The 20927-nt window shown below is 41.6% G+C and overlaps 2 protein-coding genes across 2 annotated transcripts in view; both read left to right on the forward strand.

Moving 5' to 3' along the window:
• Positions 1-123: 123 nt before the first annotated feature.
• On the forward strand, positions 124-1896 carry LOC108579193 (V-type proton ATPase subunit G). Its single transcript, XM_017942663.1, has 4 exons — positions 124-270; positions 695-795; positions 880-978; positions 1073-1896. The coding sequence occupies exons 1-4, from the start codon at positions 189-191 to the stop codon at positions 1145-1147; spliced, it is 357 nt and encodes a 118-aa protein (XP_017798152.1). The 5' UTR covers positions 124-188; the 3' UTR covers positions 1148-1896.
• An 899-nt stretch (positions 1897-2795) lies between these two features.
• Positions 2796-20927, forward strand: part of LOC108579270 (E3 ubiquitin-protein ligase MYLIP) — a 40485-nt gene continuing 22353 nt past the window's right edge. Inside the window, exon 1 of the mRNA XM_017942774.1 lies at positions 2796-2914. Within this exon, the coding sequence (XP_017798263.1) occupies positions 2828-2914 (87 nt within the window). The 5' untranslated portion in view covers positions 2796-2827. The remainder of the gene's footprint in view (positions 2915-20927) is intronic.

Here is a 20927-nt window from a genome sequence, read left to right on the forward strand (position 1 = left end):
TATTTTTTTCCACGTATGTTTGCAGTATCCCGTTTCGTGTGATTGGTGCATTTGTTCACTCGCGAGCTACTGCCCACGTGAGAGTATATTGTGAAGCGCCATCGTTTAAGGCGGGGCAAACAACGGAAACTCCAAAGTCATATGATCGATTTGTAATTCCTTCAGAACACTCTCTGTTCGTTGCAAAGATGGCCAGCCAGTCGCACGGTATTCAACAGCTCTTGACAGCCGAAAAAAGGGCTGCAGAAAAAGTTTCGGACGCTAGAAAACGTGAGTTTCTATTTTAGCATTACGAATCACATTTTAACACGGATATGTTTGTAACATAACACTTGGTAATAAACGCTTCTGTGACCCTGAGTTTAAATGGGTGTAACCTTTTAAATGCATTGAAAACTGATATTTAGACTTTTGTGTATTAAGATTACGCATTTTATTAAGATACTTGTGTTATATTTGGCGAATGACATTGAAGAAAACTGTATAAGCATAAACACGATGTGTATATGTATATACGTATATAGATAGCATAAATCAGTTTTCCACGATAAAATTCAGCTAACCTTTATCGGTATACGAGGTAACTCGAAGAAACGGCATTTGAAGTTGTTGTACCTTTCGTAAAAACTAAGACAATCATTTCCATTTATTAGAAGGACCAAAGTGAAAACCCTAAATTTAATTTTGTTTCAAGGTAAGGCACGTAGATTGAAACAAGCAAAGGAGGAAGCTCAAGATGAAATTGAAAAGTACAGATTAGAACGAGAAAGGCAATTCCGTGAATTTGAAGCTAAGGTTAGTGTATTTGAATGCAAGAAGAAGCATTTTCCAATTTAGTTTGGCACGTTAGTAATATTTCTCTTCTTACGGTTGCTCCAGCATATGGGATCCAAAGAAGATGTAGCGGCACGTATAGAGGCGGATGCAAAAGTGAAAATAGAAGAAATGAACAAGGCTGTGTCTATGCACAAAGACACGGTAAGTTGAAAGTTGTAAAATGTGTAGAAAGTAACAGAGAATATTTTTTCAGCCTAAATGAATTTTGGTATTTGTGTTTTTTACAATATTATAGATCATGCTTAAAGTTTTGGACTTGGTGTGCGACATTAAACCGGAGCTGCACAAGAATTACCGCTTCGAAGTTTAAGTCACAAGAAGCGTATCGACTAATTATAAATAATATCGCATCTTACGCTATAAATGTACGTTAAGTACTTTCTTTTATCATATCTTGAAACGTATCTATTGTCGTTATGTTGTACTTTTACCGGAAAATGTGTATACCTTTTAATGATAGATGGTGGTATTGAAATTATTAGAACCCTTTCTGCAGTTGCTACACGACAATAAATGTAATCATACCTATGCTGAGCTTTTACCACCATGTTGGAAAGTTTAAGAATTATCGTAGTTGCAACACAATATTAGTTTAGATGTATTAAAGAAGTTATCGTCATTATGATATATCAAGGCCTAGATATATTAGGATGACGTGTAAATGTTAAAGCTTAGGGTGGTGGCAAAAAACATAGAAATTGTACATCGTTAAGTGTATATTGTTAGATGTCATTCCATAATTCTGCTACATCGAGGACACGAAATGCAGTTAAGAAAGATCTGTACAACCTCTAGAGAACTACGAATAAGCTCCCAATCCAACGTGGTTCTCGCGACGATGTACTCTCAGTATAAACTACCTGTTTTGTTTGAAACTTTTAAGGTTTGTTAAGTTATAGAAGAAAAAATGTTACACCTCATGTGTATACCCTGTCTCCGTAAGCTTGTTAATCTGTACAATATGAATGTTGGAAAATAAAAACAGCCACAATCTAATTAATTTATAATTTCACCATTTTCCAAATGGTTAGAAAAATGCAACGGTTCATTATCATTGTTTTTCCCCTGAGCAGTTGCGTAATCTACATACAGTTATTACGTAAAAGATTCCGTGGCTGTTTAATATCTGCAGTAGTATTTGGTTACATCGACCTCGTCGATCGTAATTCGTACGATATCGCATCGAAGAATGTTACAACGATATCGTCGCATAAAAATACGAGAGAAAAGTGTGCTTTGTCGAAAAATGAAAGTATAGGAGGAATAAATCAAGGAAAAATGGAGAAATTCTGCGTAATCGTCATAGCTTTCCCCTCCACGCTCCTAGTTTTCGAATTTGTCAGCAGTTTTGGGCAAACGTAGACGCGCGGTACGAATTAAACTTTCAGCTGGAACGTAATTGGCTATTTCCGTTTAGGTTTATCACAATTGGCTAGATCCATTCAGATGGAATATTGTAAAGATGGAGAGGGGAGGAATCAGCTGTGTAAACCTAACCTTCGTTCAGCGTTCCGATCGTGATCAGAAGCAGCAGTTGGTTGGGTTGCGCGAAATGCGTGTGCGATGTGCGTTCACAACACTAGCGCCACTCTATAGACACCGAAAGGTGATTCGATTTCGCGAACTAATCGTGGCAGCGCGGAGCGGTCAGTACGTGTGCCATTCTGCACTGAGAAATGGAAGTCGGCGAGACGCGTTCGAGTAATACGAGCGGGAACACGTTACCGATGGACGAACTCGTGTGTAAGCACGCAGTGACAGCTGTGTACGGGTACGCGTTTTAAATCTGTTATGATTAAGAAGGTACCGAACAAGACCGGTCGCCGACCAGCTGCGAATCCGGAGAAGAGATCGTTGTTGTAGATGCTCGTGCCGAAAGTTCTGTGAACGTGCGTTTCCGATTGTTACGCCTCTGCGAGAATCGTGTTGCCAGTTTTCTCAAGGGAAACGGTGCTGCGTGTACGAACCTCTTTGGATAAGACCTGACAAGATGTGGTGTCTCGTTAGTCAAGCCAATTCCGTCATCCTCGAAGTGCAAGTCGACCCTAAAGCCATTGGTCAGGAGTGTCTCGAAAAGGTGAGTCATTCTATTATTACACCTTTCTTATTGTTTATCGAACGAAACACCCACTGTCAGCGGCTGTAACAGATAACGCTTTCTCCCAATTTCCTCGATATTCTGTGACGTCAATTCAGTATCGTTTTTCTAACGACTCTTTTTGTACGAAAGTAAAAAATTAGAAGACTCGCCTGAATCGAAGGAGTTGTGCGAAAACGTTAACAGGATATATACTTTTTCTAGCGTCGTCGAAATCTGCGGGATAGTTTACATTTTTTATGTCGTTCGGTTTGTTTTCGAAAACACACGACGTAGAACAACGGGGAGAGGAGACTATCGAAGGTTGAGTTAGCGAAGCGAACAAGTTGGAGAGTGTCCCTTTGTCCGAATGCGTTTCCATTGTAAACAACGACGAAGCGAGCATTCGTCGCGTACCGTAGTATCTCGGATCGACTTGGCGAGAGATCGTGCGTTAAACTTTGGTTGGAAATATGCGTTCGAGGTGTAAATCTGACGTTTCTTCGGACGATTCGATAACCTGTGGCGATGGAGAGGATTGCGTCGAAGACTGTTGCAAGAGGTGTATTTGGAAAGGTGGAAACGTATAGCCGGACGGTGTGGATGCTGCCTTACGGCTAGGCCGTAACTCACGTGCGCAACAGATGCCCCGAAAACATTCGGCTACTTGCTGGTGCAATTTGAAATTTGAGAAGCGTATCGGCGCAAGGCCTCTATCTTGTTTACTACTTTTGTACATACCACGTTCATTTTCACGTTGTATTCGTCGAATCAGCCATTTACATTCGTTTACTTTTATATTTATTTGTGTGCGGGGGTGTGTGCGGACCGGTGTCGAGTTTTCCTCGGTGAGAAAGTGGCGATGTCTCGACAACGCGTCTGAAATTGATGGAGAGGGAGGATGAGCGATGAAGGGATATCGCGACGATATCGAGGTGATTGTATATTTCATTTATTCCCGACCTAGGGTGACCTCGCGAGAACCTCGGTGGTCGTTACACGTATATATACCAACGTCTCCGTTCTTCTTCAGGGTTTAACTCTATTTATAGAAGCGAGACGCATCGGTTGCGTGTAACGTAGCAGTTGCACGTATGCATCAGGATGAACGCTACGCGAACCAACCAGCTTTCCTCCCCTTCTTATCTCTTCTTTCTTTCTGTTTCTATCACACATACGTATATACAAAGAGTCTTATCGTTGGTATTGAAAATAAACCGTGCCCGGTTTCTGGCAAAATTGTTTATCTCGTGTGACACGCTGCTTATCGTCGCCACTGCTTCGTTCGTTCGTTCGTTCGTTCGTTCGTTCGAATTGCGAAGCTTGTAATTTGAAAAGAATATAACGACGGTTGTTTTATTTAACGAAACGTAGTTTGAAAGGCGACGAGGGTGGAAGCCAAGCAAGCTGCTGTCCCATGCAAACGAGATCCTTAGATAGAGGTATAGTCTTCCAGTGGCATGTTTACCTCCAATATCAATCCGTGCAGAGCACTCGACGATGATTACGGTGCAACCAAGTGGGTCAAAGCCTAACTGGGTCGCAATTTCACTCAGCACCGTATTATTACTTAGGCGCTTGACGTAGACCCATCGACAAAATTCTCGTCTGCTTGGAAAAAAATAAACGTTCTTTTCAGTCGGTACATCTATAGACGAAAGGGACGGGTTGCAAGTTTGTCGTCGTCGTCTTGGGTGCAACTTTCGTTGAATTTTCAGCGTAGAAAGTAATTTACTCGAAGAAGATGCGAGGGGAATGTACGCACGACTAGTCGCGGAAAACTTGCTCAATTTTCCCCTTCCCCCAAGAGATCTCCGTGAAATTCGATTCGAACGAAATGAATCGTTTCACCGGCACACCGTACTTTGGACAATTACTCGCGCTCGTAACACGTTAGTTTTTCTACCAGAAAACGGTAAATAATGGAATGTTCATTTAGGCAGGTTCGCCTTTACTGCGGATACTCTACCGTGTCTGTACTCCGTGTACAAGTTAAGTCCTTGGTTTTGCCGTTCTCGTCTAATTTGCGTTGGCTTGCCGGCGAAATCGGTCAACTGGTGTACGGAAATTGTTGCGAGCGTACGTAAGCTTGATTTTCTATCGGATTGGTCCAAGGTCGAGAACGCGACGGAGAATTTTCAAGATTAAGCGTGAAAATATTTACACCGATATTTCGCAGGAAGAAACGTCGCGAAATTACCGAACACCGGTTTTGTCACCTCGTGCATTATGTATGCGCGAGACAGAAGAAGGAAGAAACTAGAACGACGACGATCGGTTTTTTTTACGCTTGATTGTTTTTAGCTTGAGGCACGGGGTTCCGAAGTAGGGATACGTGAGTAATTGCATGTTTTCCACGTGTCCTCGAATGGAAAATTTCGATGGAAATAGAGAGGAGAGAAAGGAGTTTAATTACACGGTAGGTGTAAGTACCAGCGAGATTCGATATTCTTTCAGGCTTGCGGGAATGTTGGTTTAACTCGAACCATTGGGAAATTTCACGCGGTACGGTGGGAAAAGACTCCGCGCCGATCCAGTACGGTCCTCGCAAGAATCTCATTTGGCCATCTAATTGCCTTCGAAATCATTCGATATCCACCGTTCTTCCACCTTTCCCAATTCCCGTCAGTTCTCTTCAGCGGCTTAGAGTTTTGATTAATCGATAGCAACTGAATTAGGACTTGCCTTTTCGGCGGTGCTCGGCGAGTAGAACGCGAAAGAAGGGAATATGTTGGAAGAAGTAAGACGGAGGGTAGGAGACAGACGTGTATAAAGTATTGAATAAAGTACCTTGTTGAAGTTACGTCCCTCGGTGGGAGCTCGTTCATCACTAGCTGACGCTCCTAAATGTTTCCTTTGTGGGTTTTCAAAGTTTTAGTACCCATGCCCCAGAAGGGCATTTCATCGGCTGTTTTATAGCGGCACCGGCCCCCTGTGGGATTTGTCCCTTTTATCATCCCGACCACCTCATCGTTACCTACTCCGTCCGTTTGTCCCCGAGAGATGCTGGAAAACATATGCTCTCGAATCGTAGCTCGAACTGTTCTTCGCCAAATCCCGTGCAGTTTTCTATTCTTCACGCGTCTACCTCTCACAGGCCGAAACGTAGCCGATCTTCTTTGCTTAGCGAGACGTAGTATGTAGTAAACGTTAGAAAGTTGTTGATCGAGGGATGGTAGCGCAGATTCGTTTTATCGCGCGTACATTCTTTCACGTGACTGGGAATTTTTTTGTCTGCAAGGGTTAAGTAGATCTACGAGCTGTCCTTTCTCGTGTAACCTGAAGGGAAAAGAGTAGAGCGGCCAATAAAGCCTCTTTGCAACCACTCCGGCGCATTCAACGGCCGTTGAATAAGGCAATATCCCGAGGCTTTATCGTGCCCGTTTTGCACGAACAAGGGCCTGTTATTACATCGGGAAATTGCTGGACCCGCGCTTTCCCCTCCCTTAGCTTTGCCAAACTTGACAAAGTCCATTTTCGCTTCCTTCGCCTCCCTTTATCAATTGCGATCGGTAGACGACGGTCTGTCGTTACTACGATGCTTGTCTTCTCACGAGTGCCGTATCTAAATTGAACGGGGATGGGCACAGTCGATCTCGCATGAAATATCGAGAATATTCGGGAACACGGAATGGATGTAGACCCGCATAGGTAGGTATTTACCGTTGCAGTGATTCGAGGTATACGTTCGTAGGATGTCGAGAAGCGATTGAATTCCTGGTATCGATGCGACAAAACGCAGATTGGATGCGTTCGAATTTCTCTGGTCGCGTCGGCGAGAATTCCTGGTAGCAACAGCGGCTCTTCTATCGTTATCGCGTGGCGATAATAAATAAACTTGCTTGTTGTTTTGAAAATTGAACGAAACGTCGTGCGAAATAACAACGAAGATGTAGAAAATCGACGGAGAGCAGAAGTTTCCTCGGTTTTCTTCGTGCACGTCCGAGTACGTTAACCCGGTTAAATGAAATTCTCTTGGTCGACCAAGTTGTAACGCATGTTCATTTGGCTATTAGGATCCTTGTCGACCGACGCGGAAATTGGATGAAATACGTTAAATAGGAAGACACGTGACAACCGGAAATGAAAGGATGCGTAGTAATCTGGAGACTCGAGCAACCGTTTATTTGCCGATTTTTTAGCCTTAGCTATTTCCCCTGCGATATTGGATTGGGATCGCGATAAGCCAAGTCGGGTTAAAATTAGTAATTTCGGGTAGGAAAAATAGGAGAGGTGGTCTGGCGCTCTTCTTCCGATTCGTAAAGCGTTACGGTTGTAATTTACAGTCTACAATTATGCGGCGTTATCCCTGCTTTAAATCCCTGCTTTACGTATAGCAGGGTTGGTGTCGGTTTCCTCCGTCCTTTCCCTTGCCCGGTAGATCTCTTGCGTTTAAATCCCTGCATTACGTATAGCAGGGTTGGTGTCGGTTTCCTCCGTCCTTTCCCTTGCCCGGTAGATCTCTTGCGCATTTTTCTGCTGATTTAAAGGTTGCATTTAAAACGCTTCATTACACCGCCAGACTATGCGTGGAGGCTCGCGGAACGTTGCCGTGGATTATGCATCTCTCATTTGCTCCGGGATATTGTAGCGATTTGAAACAGCCATCTCGCGTTACCTGCGTGTACGCTCCTCCTTTCAGATCCACCCCTCTTTCGTCTAGTACCGTTTCCCCTTTCTCCGCAATACGTCCACGACCCTCCACGCATTTTTCGGCACGTCGAATAGCCTCGTCCCTCTCTCTTTTTACCCATTTTCGCTTTACCAGCGAAAGTTACGTGTATCCTTAATCCTATGCTTCCGTGGTATCGGAATATACATATAAAGGTTGATCGAACCTCTTGGATGGATCGCCGAGATATGCTCGAACCATTGTTACGGTTACCAGAAGCGGGATTATGATCATTTTTTTTCTGGAGGTCGTGAGTTGTGCGGTTCGCATTTGAAACTCTAATACGCTCGGCGTGGATGTAGGCAGTGCTAGAAAAGGTCAACTAGTTTTTGGTATAAAAATTTCGACGGAGGGAAATGGGCGAGGTTTGTTTTTGCCAATCCTCGGGAAGATGTTTAAGAGAAGATGAAGGAATAATATTGAGCCGTGGGTGGGGAGGGTTTTAGAAGGATCCCTAATCCACAATGATTGTCCGATACCGAGAGAGAGAGAGAGAGAGTCGATGTGTAACTCTTGCTTATCTTTGACATGGTACGCCGTAGCAGGAATCCTGTGAATGGCTCGTTACACGAACGTTTTCGACTGCCATTGGCAATAGCCTGCAGGATCTACCGTGGGACGGCGAACCTTCTTTTTCCACAGTCTGTCGTCAACTCTCAGTTTAGTCACGTCACCCAGGACGATACGTTTCTCTGGACGCGAAGAACGACCAGTATTTGCAACATTTATATTTCGTACGCGTTCGCTTTACCTTCGATGATTACAGAAGACGCGCGTTTCAGCCGCTACACCGATTCTCCCATGTAAAAGTGTACGTTCGATGCGATTGTTAGCATCCGGTGAAAAATTCCAACGAGACTTACCTATTACGTATAACGTATCAGGATAGGTTAGTCTCGATACATACATATGTCAGGTTTACGTTACGATGAAACATAGGAGCGAAAGGATATCGAGAAGGCGTAAAGGTGTACGGGTGGTTATATCACGGAAATGGTCCAGCTTATAAAGTCCTTTCGTCAAAGGTGATCTTCCACCGGTGACTTTGCCGCATACAGAGCGTATTTGTTCTCCAAGTAGATACGAAGGATGGCCTCTGGTAGGACCAACTCTGTACGGGAGGGAAGTTGGTAGAGAATTATAAAGCGTATTCAGGTTTAGCCTGCGGGGAATGGCCTTAATCCAGCCCACTCTTTCTCCCCTTGTCCCACTTTGTCCTCGCGTGCATACGTGATCCAACGTTGGTTAGATGTCCTCCTCTGTTGGTGTATTCGTAGGAACACGTCCATTGGTAAATACCGGAGACGCGTGTACAAACACGTTAGCAGTTCTGTCCTGAAACTGCGTCGAAGGTGGGGAATTTGTAAGATCGAACTGTTACGCGATATTATCGTAGTTGGGAAATTCAACCGAAGGAATAGAGCGGAGAACTTTTAAACTCCCTTAATCTCGGGGTCTGGCTTCCCGAACGAGGTGTCACGCGTCTCGGCGAACTTGCCGGCGTTATTCTATATCATCCACGGAACGCCCATTCTGCGTTCGTCAACTGATACGGAGCATTAATGGTTGGCGCCACGAGAATACGCTGCCTCGTGATATTGCGCGAACCTTTTCTTCTTCCGACCGTTCCAATCCTAGCCCCATCCAACTCTTCCTCTCTGGGCTGTTTCCACGCGAAAAGCAACAGAGACGGAGATAACGGAATAGCTTCCTACCGTCCGTTCGATCTCCTCGGAGAGAAGCAATGCGAGGCTTTTTCTCGCGGACGTTGTTCCGTTTCGCTTGTTCTGCCGTTGAAGAGGCAGAGACGCGTTAAAGTAAAGGAGGAAGGGGTTGGTTGCGCGTCGTATCGACGAATTCGCGACTGTTACCACAATACCTTCTGTTTGCCGATTAATCGGATAGGTTAATCCATGCAGATGTAACTTCACGTCGAGCGTAATCCGAGCGCGATCCTCGGCTGAATGTTATTCTGTACTTGTGGAAATTTTATTCGGAAACTACGACTGTTGCCTCGCCTCGCTTCGATCGACCGCCGTTGACATCTTGCTTTTATTTTATCGCAGCGAAAAAACTCGACGGTCCTTTCTGGTTGAAGAATGCATGCACGTAATACACGGACAGAGACTTGTCCTCGAAAAAGGGTACCCTGTTAACGCGTCGTTGAACACCGTTAATGGATGCTTTGAAAGCACGCCGTACCCACCGTATTAGATACAGTCCAGTCCATCGTCCCCGTAGGTGTTGGAGAAAAGATTTCTTCGATAATTGTTGCGTTCGTTGTCGCCACGGTGCCCTTCGAAACGAGGTAGAAATTTCCTTCCAACACTCCCGCATTATCGCTCTCCGTTCTCTCACACACCTACGATAGGTATAAGTAGCGTCAGAGACCCGCGCAGTCTATCCAACGGACCTTCTTTTTCCACGAGAGCGTTCTTCCCTACGCCACGAATTACGTATGTATGTGCCTCGTTAAGCTCGTTTGCCGCTCGCCGGAAGATTCTTCTTTAAACAAGTGGAACCTTTTAATCCCGACAACGAAGGTCTCGCGTCGGGAATAATTAAAAAAGAAAAGAAAAGAATTTAACCAGGTCGACATTTATGCCTGTAATTTCGATTGCGAAATGAGATATGGAGCCTACTCGAAACGCCATTTCGCGACTACGTTCGTTCTGTGATGCCCCCAATTCCTCGAAACTAGGAGCAGATATTGTGGGGTATCACTGAATTAAAACACTTGAGTCCAGTATGAGTAGCGGCGAAAGTGGGTGACTCGTTGTAAATACAGATAAAAAAACTAAGGACTAAGATGGCGCATATGGGGGGTGGGTAGAGCGTTGGCGCGTGAAAGCTTGGTTAGTCCCGCATTGGCCGGTGCAATTGATCGAGTAACGATAGTTTGGCTTTCGGTTAGAAACGGACAATGCAACGAAGAACGTAAACATCGTCGGAATATCATCGGCTAAACTATATTTAGCCGGAGTTGAATCCACGAGGTTTCGCTGATAACAATATCGCTTACGGTTCGCGAGATAGACGGTTATCCGTTTGTTTATGTTTATCGTGCAATTAGACGGAAGCGACGAAGGCTGAGTTTAATCGAATCAATAGACTTGATTTGAAGAAAACCTTGTTCCATGGTCGGACCATTGAGGATTATCCTTGGACAGTATGTAACGGTTTACAAGTGGGCTTAACCTCTCTTCTATACTATAATACTTTCCTCACTGGCGGTATTCCAGGCGCCGGAGAATCGGTAGCCAAGATTAGCGTCTTACCAGTCTTGACGCGAAATACAATAGAAATGGCGGCATAAAGTAGATCCGTTACGGTGCCGGATTGTCTGAATACGGCGGCTACGTTCGATTCTTGATTGAAAAATGCAGCTCGGCCAGAGTTAATATTTCAGGCCGATTAACGGGCTTTCCATCGCAAAGTTCGCGTATAAATGGAACGAGTCCGGCGAATTAATACCGTCAATCGCGGTTATCTTCTAAAGTGCACCGAGATGCCCAAGGGCACGCGAGAGAACGGAATTACAGCAAAATACCGAAATACCGAATAGTCATGCTATGCACAGAACGAACTGCATTCTCACTTTTGAGTGTCGCGAAAATCTCCATTTCGAAGGAATAGAAGTTAATCGGAAAAACACAGCGATAAGAATTTCCAACGATCCAGTTGGAATCAACACACACGCTTATCGAGGCGCGAGAGACACTCTCTACGATAGGCCTTTGTGATCGTGATTTATTTAAATTGGCTAAAATGGCCCAACTTCCTGTTTAAATGTCGTTCACCGGACGAATATGCGAACAGCGACGGAGCATGTTGCGCTGCAACGGACTTTGATACTCGATAGGAAAATATTCCGAAATTCTCTCGGCGGGAAATAGGTACAAAGTCTTGGAAGGAAATGCAAAGCTGTAGAAACGTGTTGTTTTTCAACGGGCGGCGAGTTATAAGTAAGTCTTTCTTATCGTCGGTCTTATCGAAGGAAGAGAAAGGATTTACGGACGTCGAAGCGTCACGTCTGCTGTTATTTTTCGAGAAACGATTCGATAATCCTCGATTATCGCGGCAAGCACGTATCGAGTTCGACTTGGAATACCATCTGAACAAATAGGACCGATGTTTCTTCGTCGATATTTATCGCGAAATGAGAGAAAGAATGGATGCAATCGTACAAGTGTCACAGTTCGCGACACGTGAATACGCGTAAATAATTGACAAGTAGCAGAGGTTAACGAACAGCGTGTACAAATCTGAAGCATTGAAATCGGAAACGCGTAATAAAGACGACGTACGAAGGCGCGTTTCTGTCTCGCCGTTCGCGTAAAACGGCTTTGTCCGGCCGTTTTCGATAAACTTTTCACGATTTAATCGCGCGGGCCGACGCTTACGGATTAAATCGTATTCATCTTTGATACGAGGAGAGAATGGCGCGATAACGAATCTCGTTCGTTGCCAGCGTTATTGAAGGATCGAGAGTTCATTATCAGGGACGTTGGAAAGATCGAGTCGATTTTACTCGTGCCTTTATTTACGAGAGCAACTGTGTGAACCGCGTGTTATCATCGGTATTTCTCCTCGAGACAGAGCAATAGAGTTGTGCCGATTCAGGAGAAGAAATCTCGTGGGTCGTTTGTCCGTACGGGTGTAGTTTATTATCGCGATGGGCTTGGTTCGAAACTATCTTTTCGATTTCGTTTCGATTCAAATTTCGAGTTGTGGAAGTCGAGAAGGAGGTCGAGGAACCTGAAAAACGAGTTTTCGTGTCTGTGGAAGCTAGCGATCGTTAGACCGTACTAGTACCGTAGACATTAGTCCGTGGAGAAAAGATGGTTGAATTTTTCTATTTGATCACGTGTTGTGACTCTGTGATTACGATTGTCGGACGAGTGGGCGACGACGAGGATAGGGGAAAGTACCTAAACCAGAAGAAACCGCAGAGCGAACGAAGCGAGAGCGAAACGACTTGTGTACACAAATTTGGGTAAACGACACGCGCGTAATAGTCAAGCATAATACGTGTTCCCCGAGGACACAGGGTAAGAAGGGAGGTGACTAACGACCGTGATGCAGCTTTCGGTTAATTATACTCTTGCTTCCAGTTGATCCAAGTTTATGCAAACAATGACTCGCCTTACTTTTCTTCCGGCCGATCACTCGTGTTTCCACTCGTGTTTCTTTTTCACAAGTCACGTCGCATTGTTTCGTGAAATTTGTCAACGCTCCGAGAGTGTCACGTCACTCACAAAAAACATACTCCTGGCATAAATCTGACTCGCAACTATACGTAACGCCAAGGTTTGCCAGGTTTAAGTCTGCCCGAATTTTTCCAATTTATCCAACGTTTGCCTACAACGGACGAGGCTTCTTTTTACAATACGTACCTAACGAGACAGAGAGGGAGATTGCACGCATCTCGAAAGTATGGTAAGAAGGGTGGCTGGCTAGGTGCCATAGTTTCAAACTCGAACGCGCGCAACCTGTAGGCATTTTATCGTTACCGGTTTTAATTTATCACCTGTAAATGAAATTAGCAAAGTTCTCGGTAGAGCATTCTGAATACATATTTATATCGCTGTTTGTTTCAAATCAGTGCCGATACCATTACACGTTTATCGACTTTGGTGTTACTTGGGAGCTCCCTAACCGGTTGCCACGCTTCTTCGCGAATCTACGTAGATGTCTCGCCACGCTCTGTCCTCTCTCCGTCGTCAATTTTTTCGAGACGTTTTAACGCGCGATTATCTCCAAGTTCTCGCACGAACAAATATATGGGTCGCTCACTTTTGCGTACAGGCTCGAGAAGTTTTCGCAGAGACGAGTGGGATCAATCTTGATCCCACCGGCGAGAGTTCTTATCGTTTTAGAAATTTCCCATGGGATCGGTTGGACATGGTCGTCGAAAGCACGTCGATGTGGTGTTTCAAAGTTCTCCTACGTACGTACGTTAGAACGATGGATGCGCGCTTCAACCGCAACTACATACTACGTTAGGATCTCAACGGGGAATTGTTGGTCTGTTAATCGCTGCCACTTTTTCTTCGTCTGACAAGCTTCGTCTTCAAATCTTTTATTTCGATGCGAAACGATGCGAAACGACAGGACGAAAGGAGCAGGCGTAAATAAAAGCGCGCGATAACCGATCAGAAATGTCTTGCTGGAGAATAGCAGGAAGAATTATTTGCGGTGAAAAAGGGGGAAAAAGAGAGACGCGAATTGGAAGCTTGGTTTCTAGGGCTGTCGACTGGTCAGAAATAATGTCCGGTAGCGTACGCGTAATAAATATAACCTGTCACAATATCGCGTTTTCAGCCGTGGCGGGTGTTGCGAGCATTTTTCGAAAATGTGACGGTCAATTTGGACGGTATAGGAAATCAATGCAGCGGTCCTGCCAAGCTCTGTTACTGTGATTTCGAACGCGCGCGGGTCATTTTCCAATAATCATGCTAATACAGTGCAACAATACAGTATATTCTCCACAAGTGTCAGACCGCAAGGAAGCTAAACCTGACACTCGTAGAGTCAGGGATTACGTTTTCGAGTCTCGCGCCCGCCTCTGTAGTTTGCCGAACGTAGACAAGGACAGCGAATAAAAGATAAGCATGAAACGTGAGTCGAGGCAACAAAGCGATTTAAATATCAACTTTTTTTCATTCCGAAATTTTTCTTAACATATTGATGAGATTTTTCTGATGAAAATGACATAAAACACGACATAATTTGAACAACATTTACTTATTAACACGTTCACTGTCGCGCCAGATTTACAGGTTGCTGTCAGGCGGCCACAAGAAAATACATTTTAAGCATAGGATTATAGTATTATGCTTTATAATTTTTTTTTTCAATTGAAAATAATGTCTAGCTAGCTATGACGTTCAAAATTTTTAGTTGACAACATTTATTTTATTTTAATTATTCTAAACATTTGAGGCACTCCAGTCACTGATGACCACCATGGCCATATCGAGGAAACAATCTAACGTTAAAACTTATTGACTGATTAACTTAATTTCTTAATATATCGCTTTAGCGAGGCACCGTTTGGTTGCCAATTGTTTATCACATAGAGTCGGCCTACCTCCACGAAAAAAAAGAAAAAATGTAGGGTCAATTCCACAAGTGTCAGCAAAATGTAGGGTCGATTCGACAAGTGTCAGTAAAATGTAGGGTCGATAGCAGCAGAAAAGCTGCTAAACAATTAGAATTAAATGTAACGATAGAAATTATTGCAATAATGCGTAATGCAATTGAAAAATCGCAGAAAAGTCTGATACAAATGTTTGAAAAGTAAAATATATAAGATAAGATACAGTATCTTACCACGTAACGTAACTTTTTATTATGTAACATATTAAAAACACTGTTTGGGAAAAATTTGTCACAAAATTGCATTTCTTATTTAATCTTCCTTCACTGCTACTTCTTGTGAAATTTTATGTCAGAAAATTGAAGAAATTCTTCTTTGTGTTTCGTAGGCAATTGACCGATCGATGTTAAAATTTCATGTTAAATGGAACTTTCATATCTACCATAGAATCTGAATAATTTTTCAAGGTATTTTATTAAGAAACGCGCACATAGTGTTCAATTTTCTATCTTAGAATTAACTAACTTTATCTTACAAACTACTTAAAGTTAAAACTTTCAACTGTGTGCGAGAATCAGAGTGTCAACGGGTACGCGTAGTTCTTAGCTTGGTATCCTTTTGCAAAAGTGAGAATTTTCTTTGGAAAAGGATACCAATTACCAGGTCCCACCACGAGGAGGTGACTACGCAAGGGACCCGACAAAAACAAGGGCCCTACTGGCAGCTCTCTATCTTCAGAGATACGCGATTCTCATTCGTAGCAAAGGAGATAAGACACTTTATCAAAAATTCGTGTTCTTAACATAAATTTTTAAGGAGTGTCTTATATTTTATTTGAAATTGCAACGCTAATCATTTTGTCATAGTTAATTTAAAGATTGGAAAAATTCAATGCTCTCCTTTGATAGGGTTTCAAAAAATTATAAATCGCGGTCAGATTGAATTCAGAGCGCAACGAGAAATTCGCTATCATTCTAAAGAACCAGCGAGCATACACGACGAATTTACTCGCGAGTATCGCGCGCTACTCGCGAGTGATTAAGTCGCGAATAAACTCGCAGGAACTGAGTGATCGAGAATTTAATGTTCTATGTTTCGAATCGACGATAGCAAAATGTAGAAAGCATTTTTAGTAATTAGCTACGAATGAGAAACGCGTATCACTGTAAGAGAGCGCGCACATTGTACTCGATACAATTTTTCTATCTTATAGTTACTTATTTTATTTTATGGACTACTTAAAAGTAAAACGCACGCATCCCACGACGTCCATCGGCGGATGAATAGAATTATTTTTTATTTTCTTAGGCTAATTTATTTTACCTTATCAACTACAATCCTTAAAATTAAAACTCACACACACGGTTCTTAACTTAGAACTTCGCTTACTTGCTAGTTTAATTTTGGAAAAGGAGAATTTTTAAGAAATGACGCGAATTGCCTAAGATTCACCACTAACAAGATTCGTCATTACGTCAAGAATCCTATTGATTTACTTGGATATTCCATAATTTCTTACTGAATATGTATTCGACAAAGGACGTCGAGGATTGGTATAGTTCCTGATTTTCTAATTGAACTAAAATTCGAAATAGTTGGTGGAAACTGTAGAAGCTTTATTATAAATTGGAATAGATCGATGGGCTATTGTGGAATAATAATTAGCAGTGACAATTGTTTGACACAGTTACCTATGGGTTACCACAGAATGTTCATTAAGCAAATCTCTCGCATCAATTATATATTTTCGTTTTGTAATTTTTCTAGCTAAAGGAATACTTGTAACTTCTGAAAATTAGTAAAAATTAAGAAATTAGAAATTTTGTAACTTCTGAAAATCAGTAAATTGGGTTATTCATTGCAAATAAATAAATTACGAGTGTATATTCTGGAAGAAAGTGGTAAAATTTCTGAACTGGAAATAATACATAATGAATATAAAAAGAAAAGAAAAAGGAAATATGCGACTCACCATTCACAGAACTCACAGCTGACCACTGCAACATGGACTTGGTTGCATCTCATCTTCCTCTCAGATCCATGGAGTCTGAAATTCCCTCAGTGAACCATTTGCATCCTCTAAGCCTTGAATTTTAGTTCCATCAGCTAGATTTGAGTCCTCCAAGCCTCGAAATTTGGTTCCACCAGTGGTCCAATGCCAGATTGAGTGACTCAAAGTCAGATTTAAAGATCCACAGCCAGATTGAGAGATCCACAGCCAGATTGAGAGATCCACAGCCAGATTGAGAGATCCACAGCCAGATTGAGAGATCCACAGCCAGATTGAGAGATCCACAGCCAGATTGAGAGATCCACAGCCAGATTGAGAGATCCACAGCCAGATTGAGAGATCCACAGCCAGATTTAAAGACCCAAAAAGCCAGATTGAAGGACCCAATGCCAGATTGAAGGACCCAATGCCAGATTGAAGGACCCAATGCCAGATTGAAGGACCCAATGCCAGATTGAAGGACCCAATGCCAGATTGAAGGACCCAATGCCAGATTGAAGGACCCAATGCCAGATTGAAGGACCCAATGCCAGATTGAGAGACCAAAAAGCCAAACTGAAGGACCCACCAGACTTAGGAAGCTGTGGAAGTGTCGCGCGAAATTGTGTACGGATCGCGATTTCTTTCAAGTGTAGTTTAATTCGTTGAATTTTATTTAGTACCCGAAATCGCGAATTTTTACCATCCTCCATTTTCTCATGTAGTCCATTTTAGATGGGGTATTTAGCAAAGGTTTAAGGGAGGTATCAACTGAACGCTCTGAAAAAAAGAAAAGAAAAGAAAAAGGGATGAAGCTATTATGAAACGCGACGCGACGTAATAAATTCTCGTATCGATCGAAAATAATGGGCATTCGTGGTGAAAATTGACTCTATTAAGAATTAACGCGGTATACTATTGGGATACTCTAATAATGGGAGGGCGTTTGCACCTTTAGTGCAGTAGAGTTCGGATGTGAACTCACATCCTTTGATTTCTTCTTCCAAGTTTTGGTAGTTCAGCTTCAAACATGCACATGCACACACATATATAACCAATCACCAAACCCTCAAAAAATTCACTCACAGTTCGCAGACAGGCAGCTGGGCTCTGCAATGTCGATTTCGTTGCATCCTTCCTTCCTTCCTTCCTCTCAGATGGTCATCCTTCCTCCAAGCGTTGATTTTCCAAGACTCACAAACTCACGAATTGTGAGTCACTGTGGAATGGGCGACGCGAAAAGTGCTTCGAAACGCGATTTATTTAGAGAGGGAGAAACCGCGAATTTATATTACTTTAGACTCTACTATCGAACAAAACTTTCATAGAACGCGAGTGAAAAATTGAAACAAGCATGAAATAAACGCGAGTAAATTGAATAAAAAGCAAAAACGCGAATTGGGAGGAAATATCAGATAAACGCGGAAAAATATGCAATAATAAGTCGAACTAGGGATGAAGCTATTATTTCAATACGCGATTCACTGACTCTAATATTTTGAAAAATTGAAAACTTCTCGTAAAAATCGATTATTAATTGCGAAACACTAGTGAGACGGTTTAATTAGGGGCAGCACAATATATAACACAACTAACTACCCATATCACCAGAAAAAAAAACCCATTTTTGTCACTCACAATTCGAAGATTAGGCAGCTGGGCTCTGCAACTTGGATTTGACTGCATTGCCTCCTTCCTTCCTCTCCCAGTTCATTTCCCAAGACTCACAGACTCACACTTTGTGAGTCACTGTGGAATGGGCGACGCGAAAAGTGCTTCGAAACGCGATTCATTTAGAGGGGGAGAAATCGCGAATTTATATTACTTTAGACTCTACTATCGAACAAAACTTTCATAGAACGCGAGTGAAAAATTGAAAGAAAGTATCAAATAAACGCGAGTAAATTGAAAGAAAAGCAAAAACGCGAATTGGGAGGAAATAGTTAAACGCGGAAAAATATTCAATAATAAGCGAACTAAGGATGAAGCTATTATTTCAATACGCGTTGCACTGACTCTAATATTTATCAAAATTGAAAATTGATTTATCACGGTAAACTACTTGGACGGTTTAATTAGGGGCATAGTGCAACGAGTACAGTGCACTCGTTGCAAATCAGCTCACAATATACAATTCAATAATGTAACTAACTACTTAACATGCAAAATTCATGCAACTCCTGCGAAGAATTAGATTAGTAAATCACAATTCATGAAACAAATTCAAAATTCATTTTTCAATAGCATAGAAAATATCATAAATACTGAAAGAAAATGAAATTATAGATTGCTGGAAGAAAAGTACATATTAAATTTAGAAATAACCTGTAACGAAAATTTATTTCATTAATGGACAGCTGAAACGCCGAAATATTTTCATTAGGCAACCTCTCAAATTCATTTCGATATCCTATTCGACAAGTACGAAGAACAACAATAACAAACTGAAATCTCGATTTCCCTAAACCCTCAAAACAATCTCGAAATACGTTCGATAATAATTTTCTCGCGTGTATTAACGACCCGAAGGATTATTTAAATTTATTTCAAGCAAAAAGTAGCAGTAGTTCAGTAGTAAATAGTGGACTATTAGACTTTGAATAGTCCAAGTTTAAGTTTTAATAATTAGAAAAATTAGAAAAATTCAAAGCAGAGTATTCAAAGTCTAATAGTAAATTTCAGAAAGAAATTTTGAGAGAAGGTAGTTGAGTGTGTATAGGGTGGACATAGGCTGCTAGGACTACTTTTCGCGGGAAATTTCTGTTCTTCTATTATGCGTTATAATAACGTATAATTTATTAATTTTTACAATTTTATTATTAATTTATATTTCTAACAATCTGTTATAACGCTACGTTGAATAATTTATACGTTTCTGTAACTTTCTTTAATGGAAAACTAGGTTTTAACGTTCTCGTTACTTACTCGTGGTTTAATTAATTTTGTCAGGATTAAAAATCAGATTGACCTGTGGTCGTCGATAGAGAATAACTGTAGCGACGGAAAAATTTATCGTGTTAAGTAATGTTTGACACAGATTAGAAGTTTATTCGATATTTATTTGTCGTAATACCGTGAAATAAATTATCTTGTACGTTTCCTCTCTTTACGTTAAATTTAAAGTTGGCACGGATTGAAAATCAAGTTGACCTGTGGTCATTTATCAAGAATAATCATAATAAAGCTGAAATTATTGTGTTAAGTAATTTTTTTAATACGAATTTGGAATTTATTCAACGTTTGCTTGTTACTACTTGTTAAAGTATGGTATCTGGCAATGTAAATTTAAGTAAATTAGGTTGAACTGCACAGAAAATGCACAGAACTGTAAATATAATTCATTTCACGATATTATGACAAACAAACGTTGAATACATTTTTCATTCCTGTAGAAAGAATTATTTAACACGATAAATTGAGCTGTACCATGGTTATTTTTAATCTACGACCACAGGTCAACCTGACTTTTAATCCCTGCGAAATTAATTTAACCACGAGTAAGTAACGAGAACGCTAAAACCTATGTTTCCATTGAAGAATATTGTAAAAACGTATAAATTGTTATATGCAATGTTATAACAAATTGTCGGAAGTATAAATTTATAACAAAATTGTGAAAATTGATAAATTATACCGTGTTACGATAACGGAAATCTCCCGCGAAAATCTCCCGCGAAAATTTCCCGCCTGACCTAACCGACGATTTTGCTAATGACTTTGGGGAGAGGGTACCGCAGGTATATAAGGACCCCCCGATGTCCGGCGAATTTATTCACCCTTTATACTGGGCCATAGACACTTCGCGGCATATTTTGACCTGAAGGTTCTGAGATGTGAATAGAGTGGTCGGGGGCTACTAGCTAGCCTATGTCCACCCTGTACACACTCAGCCTTCTTGTAACACTTGTATACATTAGAATCAATTAGAATTTCAATACAATAGACTGAATAACAATTCATTTTAACTAATACCTATTAGAAATTTTCCTTTTAAAACAAATATAAATCATTTTACCAATTACTGGTACTTGCTAGACATTTAATATCAGACTTTAAATATTCTCCTTTCGGTTCTTTTAAATACAATCAAATAATTTCTTCAATTATCGATACTGACTTGGAATACTCCGCTTCGAATAAAATATTACGAAATTATTTTGAAGGTTTAGGGAAATAAACATTTGAATTTTAGTCATCGTTCTTCTTCAGACTTGTCGAATAGGATATTGAAATGACTTTGAGAGGTTCC

This window comes from Habropoda laboriosa, unplaced genomic scaffold (genome assembly GCF_001263275.1).
Source record: "Habropoda laboriosa isolate 0110345459 unplaced genomic scaffold, ASM126327v1 scaffold64, whole genome shotgun sequence".
Classification (NCBI taxonomy): domain Eukaryota; kingdom Metazoa; phylum Arthropoda; class Insecta; order Hymenoptera; family Apidae; genus Habropoda; species Habropoda laboriosa.

Excerpts from the sequence above, each read along its gene's own strand:
- LOC108579193 (XM_017942663.1), top strand. The coding sequence starts at position 189 with ATGGCCAGCCAGTCGCACGGTATTCAACAGCTCTTGACAGCCGAAAAA. Across the intron at positions 271-694 it reads AGTTTCGGACGCTAGAAAAC|GTAAGGCACGTAGATTGAAA; the intron begins GTGAGTTTCTAT and ends TTTTGTTTCAAG. Across the intron at positions 979-1,072 it reads TGTCTATGCACAAAGACACG|ATCATGCTTAAAGTTTTGGA; the intron begins GTAAGTTGAAAG and ends ACAATATTATAG.